This window comes from Rhinolophus ferrumequinum, chromosome 21, assembly GCF_004115265.2.
Source record: "Rhinolophus ferrumequinum isolate MPI-CBG mRhiFer1 chromosome 21, mRhiFer1_v1.p, whole genome shotgun sequence".
Classification (NCBI taxonomy): domain Eukaryota; kingdom Metazoa; phylum Chordata; class Mammalia; order Chiroptera; family Rhinolophidae; genus Rhinolophus; species Rhinolophus ferrumequinum.
Window position 1 is genome coordinate 11159278 of NC_046304.1, and position 18179 is coordinate 11177456.

Consider the following 18179-nt stretch of genomic DNA (forward strand, 5'->3'; position numbering starts at 1 on the left):
CAGTCCCATTCCACCAAAGAACTTAGCGCTCTGCCAGTCATCCCAAGAGTCTGAAAATTAGAGATTATAATACACATACACAACACAACAAGTGAAATCATTAGATACAAATACACATGAAATACATATGCACACGATAAAAGAGGTCTGCAACCCCTGGAGTCCCCATTGTCCCTTGTGACATAGTGAAAAGAGCACTAGACTGGGATTGGCATGAAATCTTCAAAGCGATGAAAAACAAGGACCTACAACCAAGATTACTCTATCCAGCAAGGCTATCATTTAGAATCATAGGAGAGATAAAGAGCTTCCCAGACAAGAAAAACCTGAAGGAGTTCATCACCTTCCAACCAGTATTATAAGAAATGTAAAAGGGACTTCTTTAAAAAGAAAAAGAAACAAATAGAAATATGAATAAGAACATATCACACACACAAAAAATCTCACTGACAAAGGCAAACATAATGAAAGCAGTGGATCAACCAACACTAAAGCTAGTACAAAGGCTAAGAGGCAAAAGTAGGAAGATCATGTGTAAGTATAACAGTAAATTCTCTTAACCACTACGTTGTACTCCACTCAAATATTTAATATATAATATATTTATATTTAACATATATTTATTTAGTATTTATTTATTTATATTTATTTATATTATTATTTATTTAAATATTAGTAAATATTAAAATATTAAAATATTAAATATTAAGATAAATATTACATATTAAAATAAATATTATTATATTTATTTACATTATTATTTATTATTATTATCAATAAATAATATATATTATTTATTATATTTATATTATATATTTATATATATTAATATATAATATATTTAATATAAACTTAATTTACTGAACTATTATTTAATGCTTAGAAGAGGCAATGGTAATGGTATGAGAGCCAGGTACGACAATCAATCTTTCAATAAATGAAGCATGTGGCCATGACTTCACATATACACAGCACCAACTGAGGCTATCTCAGGGCAAGAGGCCCGGGAACTCAGACCTGGATAGTGGGTACTTCGGAGGGCATTATTGTCCTTGCTTATTCGGTCCATGATGGATTTCCAGTTGCTGTTGACCTGCTCAAACAACGCTGATTCATTGGGCAGCTGCTTGCGGATGTCATCTCCTAGGAAGATATTCTGAAGGGTCAAGAATTGGGGTGAGAGGCTGTTTCTCATATACTCTTCACACTCTGTTCCCTCCTCCCAGACCAGGGATGACAGTTGAGTAGAAGATAAGGAGCATTAGAATCAAAGGGCAAGAGGCGAGGTATCTGGGTCCAAGAAAAAAAAAAAGGAAGAACAACAAGGCTTTTCAGGGAGGGAACTGAAGATGAAAGGTAATAATTAAGTCAGATGCTTGGGTCCTCGATGAAGAATGGCTTTATCGGTGGGGAAATGAGCCTGATAAAAGGGCAAATACCTAGGTCCTACGCAAATGAAGGAGTAAAATCAGGGTATAGGAAGAGCTCAGGCAGTGAATCCTGACCTCTAGGTACATCCACTGACGTTGCACTGTAAGCACCATCTCAATAACTTCCAAAATGAGGGAGAGGCAGCGCTCCCAGTGGTCCACATCCTTCTCGAAGGCCTTGACAAATTGAGATGCCTTCATGTTAGACAGAGCCACTTGGTTATCCTCCAGTGCCTGGAATACTTCCTCTGTACCTCTGGAGAAGAAGGCATCAAAATCGTTTTCCCCATCTGCCAGTCCTTGGTCCCCACTCTGCAGCCCAGGTCACATAGCCTCCCCCCCCAGAGGCCCTCTCTACCTGAGTCGGTGATAGCCCTTATCTTTGTAGGGTACTATATCCAACTGAATCACATCCCAAGTCTTGGCAATGTTTTGTAATGCCTGTAGAAAGAAATTGGGGGACAGAGAAATCAGGTATTTAGTCCCCAAGGGGAAGAGGAGCTGGGATAGACCATCAGATGATGAAAAGCTAGAAGCCTTTGCTCCAGGCTTAGGAAGTGGGGGAGTATGGGAAAGAATTCTGTCATACCAATTCGATAGCCAGCTCTTTGGTTGCTGAGGCAGAGATCTCCCCAATTTTCTCCACATGCTGATCCATCCCAAGCTCCACAATCTGCTCCAGGGTGAAGCTTTCAGATTCCTGATCAAACTCCCGTTCGATCTCATCCCTGACCTGGTCCCAGTGCCTGCAGCCAGGGACAGAAGGTCAGATCAGGAAGCCGACACTAGGGCCTACTGGAAAATATCAGCTCCACTCCTCAGGCTTTCTCCCATTGAGATATTGTAGTTCCGTGTATTTATGAATTCATGATTCCACACCTATTTACTAAATAGTGTCGAGATGCAATCTTAGGCACTGGGGGGGAATACAGAGACTGAGGTACTGATTCTCTGGAGAGGGAGTTAAAATGGATTTACTGTAGGTTTTCTATAGATTATGCACTGGGCTAAGTGCTTTACATGAAACATGTCACATTTCTCACAACCACTCCATAAATGAGGAATTATTGTCATTGTATTTATATATGAAGAGACTGAGGCTTACAGAGGTTAAATAAGCAAATAAGTGGTTAGGTTATACATAACCACATAACACTTAATGATGAAGCATTGCCAAAAATATTATACTGGAGAACATGTAAAAGAAGTAAAATTATTTTCTCCTAAATGAATAGACAGATAATTAATTATTAAAACATCATTTATAGACTATTCTATCCTCAATGGTTTCAAAGTCCTCTACTATCACATAGTAAATTCCAGGTGCATTAAAAGAGTTCAACTTAAAAAAACAAAATTATAAAGTATTAGGAGAAAGTTGTAGAGAATTTATAACTCTGGAATGGGGGAGGTCGTAAGGCACAGAAGCAAAACCCAAAATGGAAGAAAGTTATACTTTTGGCTGCATTAGCATAAAAACTTTGTGCGATAGAAGGCATAAAGTTTAGCTATGACACATAGCACAAAGTGAGAGGAAACAAAGGGGGCAGGAAGCAGAAAATGAACCAGGAATACAGGAGCACCTAGGACAGTGTGAGAAACAGAACAGTGGCAGGCTCCAGTGAAGTCTTCTTCCAGAAGTGTGTTTGAGGACAGAGGGGCAGAGAGAGCTATGATCACCGTCGAGGGGACAATTGAAAGATTCAGGTGACAGCACAGGCCAGAGGGTCACCCCAGGAGAGGTCACCTTACCTCTCTCTAAGGGCAGGGTTTCGCAGGTCTGAGATGAGAGGCATGGTCCTCTTGAACTGCTCTATTTTGGAGCGAGTGGTTTCAATAATTTCCCAGTTTCGGTCCTGAGCAAAAGTGGGAAGCATCAGAATAGCTGACGATCTTTCCTACACAGTTCCCCTTCCTCCATCGGCTTCTCTTCTGCCTCGCCCTCCTTTCTCCACACACCTTAAACTCTTTGGCTAGTCTTGTGAGGCGACGAAACAGCCCATGGGCCATGGTCTCCATGGCCTCTGTCTGCAGCGTCAGGAAGCAGCCAGTCTTCCACTGGTTCCAGTTCTCCTCCCAGTCCCGTGTGATCTCCCAGACTTGCTGGAGTGCCTCCAGCGCCTTCATGACCAAGAGCAGAAAGACGCGTGTGTTAAGTGACATGACTCTTGCCTTCCTCCCTGACAAACACTCAGGTTCTTTGCTCCTCTTATTCTGAAAAGCTTTTCCTTCCAGGCAATAGAAATGCCTCCTCAGTTCAGATTTTTTTCTCCACTCTCTTGCCTTAAGAGCTCCTCAAGTAGCAAGCACACGAAAGTATCCTCAACATTAGTCATTAGGGAAACGCAAATCAAAACCACAATGAGATACCACTTCACACCCACCAGGGTGGCTAGAACCCAAAAAAAGGAAGTAAGTGTTGGCAAGGATGTGGAGAAGCAGGAACCCTCCTACATTGCTAACAGGAGTGTAAAATGGTGCAGCTGCTGTGGAAAATAGCTTGGCAATTCCTCAAAAAGTTAAACATAGAGTTACCATATGACCCAGCAATTCCACTCCTACCTACATACTCACTGGGAACAGAGAGTATGAACTGGGAACAGAGGCTCAAACAAACATAAGTACACACATGTTCATAGAGCACTACTCACAATAGCTAAAAGGTGGAAACAATCCAAATGTCCATCAGCTTGGTAATGGATAAACAAAATATGGTAAATTCATACAATAGAATATTATTCGGCCATAAAAAGGAATGAAGTACTGACACATGCTACAACATGGATGCACCTTGAAAACATTATGCTAAGTGAAAGAAGCCAGATTTTAAAAGCCACATATTGCATGATTCCATGTATATGAAATGTCTAGAATAGGCAAATCCACATGCACAGAAAATAGATCAGTGGCCAAAAAGGACTGGGGAGAGAGAGAATGGGGAATTATTGCTAATAAGTGTAGGGTTTCCTTTTGGGGTGATGAAAATGTTTGGAACTAGAGGGGATAGTCATACAACAGGGTGAATATACCAAATGCCACTGAATTGTTCACTTTAAGACAGTTATTTTGTTATCTGAATTTTACATCAAATTTTCTAAAAGCTCCTCCTGCACCCATCTTTCCTGACCCTAGCTGTTCTTGCAGGCCCTTAGGACCCATTCTCCTGTCCCCTGCCCCCTATCTTTGGTTACCACGAGGGCCTAGCTCAGCACCCCACCTTCTCCAGGCTCTGCAGGTCCTTAGAGACTGGCTGCTCAATCTTGAAGATGCCCAAGTTGGAGCGGAGACTGTTTTCTTCTTCCCGCATGGCACTCAGCATGGCCCGCACTTGGGCGATCTGCTCTAGAGCAGACTGATGTCCCACACCACTGGTGAAAGGGCCTATGGGAAAGCCAAGACGGAGTTCAGATTCCCACTCAAGGCCCCTGAAAGGACCATCATCGCTCTCCTGTCTTTTTGTGGGTAAATCCCACTTTTTCCTCACACGAGAGGGAAGTGAAGGAAAATAAGAAGGAATGCATTGAACAATGATGGTTAATCTTACCAAAACTATTAAATGTGGCTCAAGAATCAAAAACAGGTGGAACTCGAGAGGTGGGTATAAGAAAACTGGAAATATTGTGAGCTGGGCTGCCTGGGGACCAAGGCAACGTTTGTGTGGCTAACCGCAGTGCACAGTTCCTTCCGTACCCCAGCACCAGCCTTCCTCCGCTTATCCTTGTTTGCACCTCTCCATAGGCTTTGAAAGGCTAGGTCAAAACGACAGTAAAGAAGGGGGAGAGGTTGATAAAGGGGTACCTTTGGCTTCAAATTCTTCCAGAAGATTATGTGCTTTCTTTTTGAAATCATCAGCTGAGTGAATAAGGCCTGTCTTGAATTTATCCTTGTATTTCTTCAGCATCTGTTCACTGTCCAACAGAGTTTGTTGGAAGATGACCCACTCGCCATTGAGACTGTCCAGCATCTCCAGTACCTGGGGACATCAAAGAAGGGAGGTTGACCCACGCGCAGGAGGTCTATCCTTCTCCCTAGTGCTTTTAAGGGCTCTTTTCTGCTCCTCTGACCAAGTCTGTGGCCAAGTTCTGCATGCAAAGAAGCCCAAAGAAATCAAGCAGTAAGTTGCTGGGCCTAAAAGAAAACCATAAATTGACCAGAAATATCATTTGAGTTAGTTTTGGCTCTCAGAAGGTTTTGAATCTTGAGTCTTCTCCCCTGCTCTCCCTCCTGACAGCACAAGGGTCTGCTACGTGGGAAATCGGCTACCCCCACAACCTGCTCGTGGCATGGGCCCAACTGGCTGGACCAAACACCACTGGAACTCACACTGTCCTGAACTGGCACCTCATACTTCTCAAGAATGGTGAATTGCTCATGTATGGGAGGGATCTGGGTCTCCACGTTGAGCAAGTCATGCTGCAGGGTATCCATGAGTTGCAAACTGACCCCCAGTTCCTCCAACGTCTGGGGAGGGCGGCTGATCCTGAAGGCAGGCAGAGAGAGCACTGGTAAGTGGACCGGGCAGGGTCTGCCCTCCCCACACCTGTGCCTGGCACCCGTGCCCATACTTCTCCGCATTCTCCTTCAAGTAGGTGTGCAGCTCCAGGAGGCGCCAGGCTGCCATCTCCTTGAGCAGACTCGTGAACTTGTTCTGCCACTCGTTGCAGTGCTGCACCAGCGAGAACTTGAGATGCGAGCAGTCCAGCAGCACAAACTGGATGTTGAGAACTGTCTCCTCCTTCTGCACGTTATTAGCAACCTCCGTGTAGCTGCAAGGGCCCATATTCCCACTAAGATGTTGTTTTCTTTGCGGATGTGCCTACTGCCCCAATGCCCGTTCAAGTTCTCATTTCCTACCACCCAGACCTGTGCAGCAGCTCTAAAGCATTCTTCTATTCCCAGGTGTCCACCCCAGGCATACGGCTGTGATCGTGTCATTTTCCCAACCACTGCCCACAGGAGAGCTGTCAGAATCCTTAGCCTGGCTGGCATTCAAGGCTTTCGAGTGTCATAGATGTGAGTCGAGTTCACACTGCTGTTCACTAACTCTATGACCCCAGGCAGGTTATTTAACTGTTGGGAGCCTGTTTCCTCATCTGTAACATGGTGATGGTAATAGACCCCACCTCAGGAAGTTGCTGAGAGAATGCAGTCGGCTGCTACATATAAATTCCTTTGCATTCTTCCTTTTCTGTTCTAGACTACTCACTATTTGGTAAACACGCTTATGTGTTCCCATCTTTATGCCTTTGCTTATGCTATTTTCTTTACCTCGAATGCCCTCCCACTGCCCATCTCCACCTGTTGAAATCTAACCCACTCTGTAAAGCCCAGCCCGAAAATCACTCCTTTCATGAAGCCTTTCCTAATGTCCCTGGACTCGAAATTTCTCTCTCCTTCCATTGAATTGCCCTGGCACTTTATATACCTTAATCCCACATTTATCACATTGAAGCTTGTATAATAATAATAAGTACATTAGCACAGTACTTTAGAGTTTACAAGGTGCTTTCATATATATTTAATAGTCCCACAACCTTTTAAACTAGGTAGTGTAATATCTATTTCATAGGAGACTCAGGCCCAAAGAATAGAAGTAACCTGCCTAAGAAAAAAAAAAAAAGTAACCTTCCTAAGATTACACAGCTAGAAAGTGGTAGACCTGGGGTTTCAACCATTCTCAAGATGCTACGATCACTGCTCTTCCAGCAATACTTTTATCTCCCCTACTACATTATAGCCCTCAGGAGGAAAACATTTGTTTATTTCTTCTTTTTATTCCTCACGACCTATAGGACAGTGGTGTTTATTGAACAAATGAAAGAATAACTAGAGGATAAAGAGATGAGAATTCTTTGCCTATCTTCAGAATTTAAGATTCTTCTTCAATTTAACTTCAATCTACCTTCTTAAAATGAAAGTGTTCACTTCTCTCATCTTTCAGATCCCTAGTATTTCTTCCTTCCCAACAGAACCCTGTGGGTATATCCCACCAAAACGGCTTTTTCCCTAAATCTTGTCCAGCTCTTATCTGATCCCTACCTCTGAGAAACAAAGGTCCAATGCGCTAGGTCCTGTTCTTTTCCTATAGTTGAGGAGACATTTTCTGCTCCTCCCTCTATCCCAACCCTCCTTCCTCAGCCTAGGTCTGGAACTCGTCCTGCAATTCTATACCTCTTCGAGACAGACCTACTCTCCTTACCGGGCAATGTCGGCATCAAAAGAAGAGACAGGGGGGTTGAGGCGCTGATAGCGACGAATGAAAGAGTCCTTGTTGATTTCCCAGATCTCCCGATACATATCCCAGGTCTTGAGGTAGTTCTGCAGCAGGCTTGCATTGTTGGTCATACCACTGCTGATCTGGGCCTGGATCTTCTTGATGTCCTCATCTCGTTCTTCAAAACCCACCAAAAGGCTTCTTACTAACTTCCATCCCAACCCAAGCTCTAGCCTGGCCCCGGGTCACTGCCCCAGACCTTCTATTCCAGTACCCCTCCCCAAAGAAATATGGCTCACACTTGAGCATTAGAAAATAAAGGAGGCAGAAAGGAAAAGTATGACTCAAATCTGTACAATTTGGATGTCTTAGCTGTTGATATCTAGACGTCTTATAACCCAGCCCCAGTCCCAAACTTGTCCTTCCTAATCTTCCAGCCCAAACCCCAGATCCCTTGAGCTTACTCACCTCATCTGACCCCTATCCCAGCCTTTGCTCCCTTCCCCAATCTGGCCCCTTGACCTGCATTTTCCATCATGGAGATGACGGCCCAGTATGTCCGGTAACAGCCCTGGTCTCTTCTACTTCTTCCCATTCCTAAGCTTCTGATACCCCTGCACCAGGTGCCCCTCCCATTGTCCACTCACCCACGATCGTATGGATTGGGTCACGCTGAAACTTGCGTTTGATGAGAATTTCAGGGAGGTGGCGGAATACAGAGATGGTGGAGAAAAGGTGGTTGCCAACATTGTTGACTACACTTGCTAAAGTCTGCAGAGTGGGTGAGAATTCCACCTGTGGGAACACCATGGAGAGAGCCGTAACACAGGCCATGGAAGAGGCAGGCCTCAGGACTGGTAAGGTAGAACACCTCAGAACCAGGCCTGGAGGCCATAGAATAAAGCCAAGGCCAAGGATTGAGGGAAACTGGCAAATAATGTGTGATGGTTTTGGGGAGTTGAGGGCAAACTGGTCCCCACCTGTGCTACACCTCCCTGCACATCATGCTGCAAAATTACAAGAACTCGGAAGAGCGGGTTTGGGGTGGTTTTTCCATCCCCATTGATAGCTTTGGACAGTTCCAGCAGTGACCACTTCACGTTCAGGCGCAGGGCATCCTCCATCATGTGGTCCAACCGAATTGTGTACAGCATCCACTGCTGCTGAATCTGGTGGGAAGAGGGTGGGAGGAGAGAATCCCTCAGGGAAGACAGAGCAGGTCCTGAGAAATGAGAACCAGCCAATAGGGACAGGAACAACCTAATCAAATAGAAAGACAGGACGTTGAGTCCTGAAGGAAGAAGGTTTGAAAGATTGAAGGTTATGTGAATCCAAGACTAGAGCAGGATGTTTGAGCAGCACATACTAGGAAAGACCAAGAGAATGGTCTGATGGGACTGGGGGACTGGGGACTTCCCCAACCTCACAGCCCTGGCCATAGGACCCCTACCTCAGGGCCATCATTCTTGAAGATTTCATAGGAGTTGGTCATGATTTCCACCACAGCCTGGTGCAGGTTCACCAATTTCTGTTGCACAGCTGCCCGATGCTCTCTTTGGTCCTCCTCAAATTCCAGGTCCCTGTACACCCGTTTGCCACTAATGCGCACCAACAGTGTTTCTGATATCTCCTGGGCTCGCCAGCCAATGGTCAGAGTGGATGCCTTGAACTCATTCACAATTGTCTGCACCTGGAGTCGGACCCCACCCATGGGGGGAGGGCGTGTTTCAGCTTGGGAAGAGACCCTCTGGGCCTAATTCTATCCTCCCACCTGTCCTCTAGCTAGAGTTGCAGACATTAAAACAGAGTCCTTCCCCAAGCACACTTAGTTTCTTTCACACTATGCCTTGGTCTCTCCACCACTACCCAAGACTCAGGTATTCATTTCCCATGCATTGGCCTTTCAGTCAGCCTTTAGTGTCTAAGGACCACGGCCCACCTTGCTGGCATGTACGCGGCACTCTGTGATAAAGAAGGCACTGGCCCCCTTCAAGGCCCAGTGCAGTTTCTTGAGCCCAGGATGGATCTTCTTATCCAGGAATCGGATACGTTCTTTGAACAGGGCCTGCTCATCTGGGGACAGCATGGCAATAATCCTGTGTATAAGAGCAGACTGGTAGTTGATGGGGACAAACTCTGAAGATTCCTCCTCCACACCAGGAAACTTGGTGGAAAATCTGAAAGTTCACGATTCTAGACTAGTGCTTTCCAATAAAACTTTCTGCAATGATGGAAATGTTCTATAGTTCATGCTGTGCTGTCCAATACAGTGTCCACTAGCCACATGTGACTACGGAGCATTTGAAATGTAGTCTGTGCAAATGAGTAACTGAAGTTTTAAAATTTACTTAATTTCAATTAATTAATTAAAATAGAAATAGACACATGCAGCCAGTGGCTACCATATTGGACAGTTCGATTCTAGACACCCAAATAAGACTGTTGGCTCCCACCCTTTGGGATTTGAACTGGGCTAAGAAAGATATCCAACCCAAAACAAAGCCTCACTCCAGAAATAAGTACCAAGGACGTTAAGAGAAGGGGTGCAAGCATGGCCTTGGTTCAATGAATCTGATGTTATTCTGTGCCCATAATCAATAGAACCCAGTTTCATTCTTAGAGAAGTGACCCAGGCTTACAATATCTATGGTCCAAGTGCCCTGTGGGTGGGAGGGGACCTGGTTGCTTTTGCTCTCTACCCTAAAGCAAGAAGACAAAACTGCAAGAGACAGGAATCATCATAGTGCCGTAAGAGAGAGTATGGGAAACATTTTCTTTAAGTGGACAGAAAAAGGATGGATACGGTATGAAATGGACAACATTATGGAGCAGATAAGACAAAGAGGATGCATAAAATAACATATAGAAGGGCTGCAAGGAGGACTGGAGCCCTACCTATTGTAATCTCGAACAACAAGTAGCAGATTTTCCCGAAGAACGCGCAGGTCCTCTGCGCATTCAGCTACATTCACCACATAATGGGGCGTCTCAAACAGCAGCCGCTCCCAGTAGTCAATCTCCACAAAGAGAATCAGCAGGAACCTTGGGGAGAAAAAAAAAGCAAAGCAGCTGAGGGTACCGCTCAAAGGCATAAACTAGAACCAACGACAGACTGATGGGGTGCAGGGCTAGGCAGCATTGAGGCATTTAATGACCAATGAATCAGAACCTCCAGGTAAGAAGCTGACTGGACGCACGGGCTTTTGCTCCCCTCCCCAAAACACTAAAACAATAGTAAAGGGATTTTTTGTTGTTTGAGGCATAAGCCCACAGATACAAGGAGACAACAACAGAATAATTTTGGAAGCTGAAAAGCAGATGGATAAGGAGGCGAATTGGAATCTAAGCTAGTAATGGAGACAGATCAGAGGCTGTCCTCATTGAGCTGGTTCATGCTATAGGGCTCTCTAAAGTCCCAGAGGCTGGTGGCTTCAGGTATCAAGGAAGGGGGTAAAGGAGGAACTAAAACAGAAAGACGAGGTGAAAGTTTAGGAAGCAGCTCTCCATGTCTTCCCCAACTCTGCACAGTTAAGTGAGTGCACCCTTCACCTCAACAAAAGATTGAAGACTTCTTGTCTGGAGAAGGTGATGGGGACCTGATCTGAAAATGGTTCCCTGCCACGTGGAACTGAGCTAAAATGGTGGCCCAAGTGGAGAGAGAAGTCCCTAGCCTAAGCCCCAGCCCACTTCCGCATAACGCCTTCCAAGCCACACCTTGCGCCAATCACCAAATGACACCTACCCCTTCCCGGACTCAAGGAAGTCCCCAACCCATAAAAACCTGCTCAAAACCTTGCTAGGGGCTCAGTCTTTTGGGAAGGATCCCGCTGAGCCCACCGGCGTAATAAAGCTGAGTCTCCTAACTCTCTGTCTGAGTGCCGCTTGGGTTCTTTCTGGTCTTGGATTCTGCAACAAAGGCAGTACAGAAACAGAGGGTCTTTGGACTGGGGTCCCAGGCCCAGTTGAAAAAGAGGATAATGTACTGAGAGAAAGAGGCATTAAGTGACCATGTGCACACTGAAATTTAAGACCTCCAGCCTTCTTTTCCGACAGAGAAACTAGCACTCTGGCAGTTGGACCTTCATCCTCCAGAAGGAAGTTTGAAAGATTGTTTTCTATTGTTTTCTGTGGCCTATGACCAGCCTAAGAGGAAAAGTGCCAAGGATAATGACCTCCGGATTTCCCGGAAAACAGCCCACCTGGATAACCCTGCAGTGAAGGTCACAGTTGAGAAACCCCACTACCTGCTCAACAGAGCTTCCAGTCAGCCTTCCAGCTCCCTTCCCTTAAAAATATGGACAGACAGCCAAGGATCAGTGACCTCTGTCTTCCCTAGCACAGAAGGGAGTCCAAACAAACAAAGAAACAAACAAACAGGAAAAAAAAACATTTAAAGGGGAACAAAGAGGGAACAGAAAAAAGGCTGCTCGTCCCAAATAAGAAACTGCCATTAACATCCTCAGAGATATAGAAGAAACAAAAGAGCACCCATGAAACAAAAACAAGATGCCAAAAGAACACTTGGAGCTTAAAAATGATAGCAGAAAGTTTAAAAATCAAAAGAAACATTAAAAAATAAAGTTGAGGACAGCCCGATGGCTCAGTTGATTAGAGCGTGAGCTCTCAACAACAAAGTTGTCGGTTCAATTCCCGCATGGGATGGTGGGCTGCGCCCCCTGCAACTAAGATTGAGAACAGCGACTGGACTTGGAGCTGAGCTGCACCCTCCACAACTAGACTGAAGGTCAACAACTTGGAGCTGATGGGCCCTGGAGAAACACACTGTTCTCCAATAAAAATTTAAAAATAAAACAAATAAAGTTGACAAAAATTTCTCAGAAAGTAAAGGAAAAGACACAAAGATGGAAGGCAGAGAGGACTTTGCATGAAAAAAGGAACAGAAAACTCTACATTAATATTTTTTTCTATTGATTACATGTTGGAATGATAATATTTTAGAAAGATTGGTTTGAATATTAAAATTAATTTCACTTGTTTCTTTTTCCTTTTAAATGTAATGCCATAAAAACCTTATTACGTATACAGCCTTCATATCCAGTGACCTTCTCCTCCTTCCCATTCCAGCTGCCACTCCCATGCCACACCCTGGAACTCATGACCTTCACAACTCCTCCACCTCTGAGATAACCCATTCAGACATCCCACCCCCTGAGCCCAGCTTCCTGCCCCCATTCCAAGCTCTTGTATTCAAGCCTTCCTAAGGGACCTGTTCTTGCATCTCATGTAGAGCTTCAGGCCACTGACCCGTCATCTTTCTTCCTGCCTATTCATCCCTCCCATCTCTGCTTCCTTCTCCACAGACCCTGCCTTCTGTCACTTTCACCACTATTTTGCCAGTCCTCACTAATTTGTCTCATTCCTTAACCTAAGCCACCTGGCAAAAAAATAAATAAATTAAAAAAAAAAAAATCCCAACCCTGGCTAAATCCGCTGTCCTCCCCACTTGTACCCGTGTGAAGGTGGCCCAGCAAGGGTGGAGAAAATAACAGGACCACACAGATAGCTTCAGGTCTTAGATCCCAGCTGGACTCCCCTTCCTGTTCTCACAGTGACTGTTTGTAAAGTCCCCTCTACTTTCTCAAACCTGGCCTCCCCCCACTCCTCTCCGCAGAAATACAACAATCATCAGGTGAGAACTCCAAGCATTTCCTGCTTTAAAAATTAAACCTACAATTTCTCCCTTTTATGACAGAAGAGGTCCTCCTTCCACCCAAGACCAACCCCTCTTCCTGGGCTCTGTTCTAACAAGGTTTCCTCCTGCTTTTTCAGATGCCGTCTTTTGCAGCTCTCCCATACCCACAACCTACTAGTTACTCCGCATCCACATTTAAGTAATAAGGCCAAATTTCTACAATCTTACAAAAAACAAAAACAAAATCAGCCCTCCCTCCACCCCATATCCTCCTACAGGTCCCACACTGCACTCCCCTTTTATAGCCTACACTCTCACAAGGATTGTGCTCATGAACTCCCTTCATTTCCTTTCTTCCCGATTCCTCAATCCCCTGACAGCTGCCTCCCCTTCACTTCTAAGAGTGCTCTCATCAAGTCTCGCCAGGACTTCTTGTAGCTTAAACCTCACGGACCTCCTCAGGGCTTGTCTGCCTCCGTAGGCCTTAACATCGTGGTGGATTCCTCTCCACCTTCCCTGGACACACTCTTTTCCTGGCTTCTGGACTACAATTCTCCCCTTGTCTGCCCTGCCCTTCAGTAGAAGTACGCTTATCTCTCTAGTATTGGAAATCACATTCATCTAGACACTGGAGACTCAGCAAAAAACCCACTTTCCCTGCAGCTCCCTTAAATTCGGTCTCTTCAAGTTTCTTCACACCCAATACACTGGATCTCCCTGGGCCATGGCTTCAGCTGCCTCCTATAAGCTGATGACTCCCAAATCTACATGGCTAACCTGAGCCCTAGACTTGAATGCCCACCTGTCTACCCCCTTCCTTGTCCCACAGACACCTCACACTCACTATGTCCAGAAACTCATCATCTGCTCTGCAAACCTGGAGCTCCTGTCCGGGGAACACCATCCCCACTGCCTAAACCACAACCACATGTTCTCCCTCAGCCTCACTTTCCAACATCCAACCAACTAACAACTCTTGTGTTTCATAGTCAAAAGCAAACTTCAGAAATTCCAATATCTCCAAGGCAAGTATAGCTCAAGTGTGATGATAAATGGCAACTAACATTCGGCCTAAAGTTGAGTTAAAGAGTGCGTGGTCCATCTACAAGAGTGACAGCTCCAAGGTCTGAGGCAATTGCTGCCATATGGGAATGGGGGCCCAGTGTGAATATATTGTCTGATATTTTTTCAAGAGAGGCCAGAAAATGGGTTTTTATATAAAATCTCCTGACTTTTAAGTGCTGACAACCAATTCAACTGAAAAATAATTATAACTGGGGAGCTTCTGAACTGCTGACAATATTCTTTCCTTGACCTGGATGATAGTTGCAAGGCTGTTTATTTTACACCTATTTGTTAAGCTGAACATGTATGTTTTAAGTACTTCTCTGTGTGTATATGCTTTGTAACAAAAAAATTTTTAGACAAAAAAACTATTTGAACAATAAGATTATTTGTAAAAGTGGCTGGGTACAAAATTAACTTATTAAAATCAGTTTTCCAATATAAAACTGTAACCAGTTAAACATTATCATGGAGGAAGAGACCCATTATAATTAAAACAATAAAAAATTGACAAATTAACAAGAAATGTTTATATAACATTTATAATGTTATACGTAACATTTATGTATTAAAATATTACACATTATAACACTTCTTGTTAGTTGGTTTATATATGGAAAAATGAATTATGGGGGGTCAAAAAAAAAGAAAAATGAATTATGGACAAAAAACAGGACTTAAAAAATTTGAAAGAAAAAATATACTATTTTTGGATAGAAAGACTCAAATCTTAAAGATGTTCATTCTTCTTAAGTTACCGTATAAATTTAACCCAATCCTTATTCCTATAAAAATAGGAATGGGACGATTTTTGGAACTAAACAAATTGATTTTAATGTTCTTATAGGAAATATACTTTTAAAATATCCAGGAAAACTCTGAAAAAGGAGAGTAATGAGGACAATAATTAAAAGTTTGATTCCAGCACATGAACAGACGTACCAGAACAGAATAGAGAATCCCAAAATAGACAAAAATATACTTGAGAATTTGTTCTATTATAAAAATAGCAGTTCAATAAATGAGATTGGGTCAACCGGTTAGTCATCTGAGTTTTTTTAAAAAAAAAAAAAAAAACTCAAGTTGCATCTGTTCCCTTCTCCCTATATGAAAAAAATTTTCAAATAGATCAAAGATCTAAATGTAAAGAATAAAATCACAGTGCTCACTTCAGCAGCACATATGCTAAAACTGGAATGATACAGAGAAAATTAGCATGGTCCCTGCGCAAGGACTGACATGCAAATTCACGAAGCATTCCATATTTTTCCAACAACATGGATGGGCCTTAAGGGTATTATGTTAAGTGAAATAAGTCAAACTGAGAAAGACAAATACCATATGATCTCACTTATATATAGAATCTAAAGAACAAAATAAATGAACAAAGAAAACAGAAACAACTCATAGGTACAGAGAACAAACTGATGGTTGCTGGAGGGAAGAGGGGTTGGGAAGCTGGGTGAAAAAGGGAAGGGATTAAGAAATACAAATTGGTAGATACAAAATAGTCATGGAGATGTGAAGTATACAGCACAAAGAATACATTCAATAATGTTACAACAACTATGTATAGTGTGTGTGGGGTACTAGACTAATTGGGGGATCACTGCATAAATTATATAAATGTCTAACTACCATGCTATAGACCTGAAAGAAATATAAAATAATATTGAATGTCAACTGTAACTGAAATAAATAAATAAATAAATAAAATCACAAAATACCTGAAGAAAATATGGAATATTTTAAAAATAAAAAATCTTGAATAAAAATCACTTGATGTTTAAAATTTGTGTGGTTGCTTTTATTTTTTTTAATGAAATTGGACTTTTTAATCACAGAACAAAAGACCCCACAACCTGAAGATGTGCTCATGAAACTTTGCATTCTAAATATTACTGAACTATTATTTAGAAAGAATATTGAGGTAAATATTCCAGAATATTTTGTCTGTTCTACAGGAAAGCACTGAATTAACAATATAGAAAATAATATCACATTTCAAGTTTTACAAAAGATTATATTTTCACCTTTGTTGGAGAGGAATATTCCAATGAAGGGAATTATTCTCAAGTGCTCATTTATTTGTGATAAATGCTGTAAGAAATCATAGGGGAAAAAATGCTGTTTTTCAAACCTTGCCGATCTCCACTAAAGTATGTGTTATTTTTGAAACTATCAAAAGTCTTCAAAGTGAATAAGCCTCTCAAATACAAATGAACAGTAAATTACCAGACATTTAAAGAAAGCCTCCAAAGTAAAAGAGAGAGGCAAAATTAAAGGAAAATTACCTTAAACCTAGAATGCTAAACTCAGCCAAATGTCCAAGAAGTGAAACATAGGACACAATTGTCTATCACACCAGAACTCAAAAAATTGACCTCCCGGGCCTGGCCGGTGGCTCAGGCGGTTGGAGCTCCGTGCTCCTAACTCCGAAGGCTACCAGTTCGATTCCCACATGGGCCAGTGGGCTCTCAATCACAAGGTTGCCGGTTCAACTCCTCGAGTCCTGCAAGGGATGGTGGGCTCTGCCCCCTGCAACTGAGATTGAACACGGCACCTTGAGCTGAGCTGCCTCCCAGATGGCTCAGTTGGTTGGAGCGCAGGCTCTCAACTACAAGGTTGCCAGTTCGATTCCTCAAGTCCCGCAAGAGATGGTGGGCAATGCCCCCTGCAACTAAGATTGAACATGGCACCTTGAGCTGAGCTGCCGCTGAGCTCCCAGATGGCTCAATTGATTGGAACACATCCTCTCAATCACAAGGTTGCCGGTTCAACTCCCGCAAGGAATGGTGGGCTGCGCCCCCTGCAACTGGCAGCGGTGACTGGACCTGGAGCTGAATTGTGCCCTCCACAACTAAGAATGAAGGGACAACAACTTGAAGCTGAACAGCACCCTGCTTAATTGTGATTGAAAGGAAAACAACTTGACTTGGGGGAAAAAAAAAGTCCTGGAAGTACACACTGTACCCCAATAAAGTCCTATTCCCCTTCCCCAATAAAAAATCTTTAAAAAAAAAAAAATTGACCTCCCATGCACCATGTCTCAGAAAGCTAGTAATGGATGTACTCCACCAAACAAAGGCATAAACTGAGAAAGACAAAAGAGATAGGAAATCAAACAAGAAAAGAGGCTCAGGGAGGCCCCAGGATGACAACCCTATAGCAGGCCTCGAAACCAACTATTTAGACTGAAGCAGGAGGACAGGGAGTTCCAAGAACAACATGAAACCAGTACCATACCTTACAAGTCAGATAGTGAGGAAAAATATTATTCACAAGGGTTTTATTGGTTGGTCTGGAAGAATGAACGATAATGAACAGCGTGCTAACAGAAACAATAAGGTAATTATTAATTCCAAAATGAAGAAACATTGTACAAAGAAAGAACTGTAGCAACAGCAAATTACTTGGGTCAGCAGTAAATAATAGTGTCATATTAAGATAAACACTGAATATTGATTTAACCAAAAATTGTGCTATAGCTATACTGGGAGGACGGAGGGATGTGAATATATGTGGAAACACTGCTATAAGCATAAATATATTCTCGTATGTTCTTCAAACTGTAGGCCTTGAATTTGTCTCCCTAAATATCATGGCAAGCCCACTTGGGCATGTATACTATCCAAGCACCAAAATGTTTCTTCATTTTCTCATCTTGATAAGATTGTCAAAATAACTTTAAAGCAAATTATCAAATTTTAACTTGTCAGTCAACAGGATGGATTTGGTTAATACTTTCCTGATGTTGGGCTGAAAACCCTGTAAGAAACTTTTTTCACAGTGCTGTTCAGTCTTTGCCAGAAGTTTG

The 18179-nt window shown here is 43.1% G+C and overlaps 1 protein-coding gene and 1 non-coding gene across 6 annotated transcripts in view; one reads left to right on the forward strand and one right to left on the reverse strand.

Moving 5' to 3' along the window:
• Positions 1-18179, reverse strand: part of DNAH2 (dynein axonemal heavy chain 2) — a 101638-nt gene that overhangs the window by 57556 nt on the left and 25903 nt on the right. For all 5 annotated transcript variants that reach the window (XR_004421412.1, XM_033091838.1, XM_033091837.1 and 2 more), the window contains 16 exons: positions 10540-10686; positions 9584-9740; positions 9095-9334; positions 8625-8813; positions 8292-8439; positions 7630-7822; positions 5996-6196; positions 5754-5910; positions 5229-5403; positions 4648-4811; positions 3390-3551; positions 3183-3286; positions 2020-2176; positions 1789-1871; positions 1506-1686; positions 1018-1156 (listed from right to left, as the gene is read on the reverse strand). Coding sequence is in view for 4 of the 5 variants with exons in the window: in XM_033091838.1 (XP_032947729.1) it covers positions 1018-1156; positions 1506-1686; positions 1789-1871; positions 2020-2176; positions 3183-3286; positions 3390-3551; positions 4648-4811; positions 5229-5403; positions 5754-5910; positions 5996-6196; positions 7630-7822; positions 8292-8439; positions 8625-8813; positions 9095-9334; positions 9584-9740; positions 10540-10686 (2597 nt within the window). In the remaining variant the exon portion in view is untranslated. The remainder of the gene's footprint in view (positions 1-1017; positions 1157-1505; positions 1687-1788; positions 1872-2019; positions 2177-3182; positions 3287-3389; positions 3552-4647; positions 4812-5228; positions 5404-5753; positions 5911-5995; positions 6197-7629; positions 7823-8291; positions 8440-8624; positions 8814-9094; positions 9335-9583; positions 9741-10539; positions 10687-18179) is intronic.
• Positions 15524-15631, forward strand: LOC117014169 (U6 spliceosomal RNA). Its single transcript, XR_004421466.1, has one exon. It is a non-coding gene; the product is annotated as a U6 spliceosomal RNA (small nuclear RNA).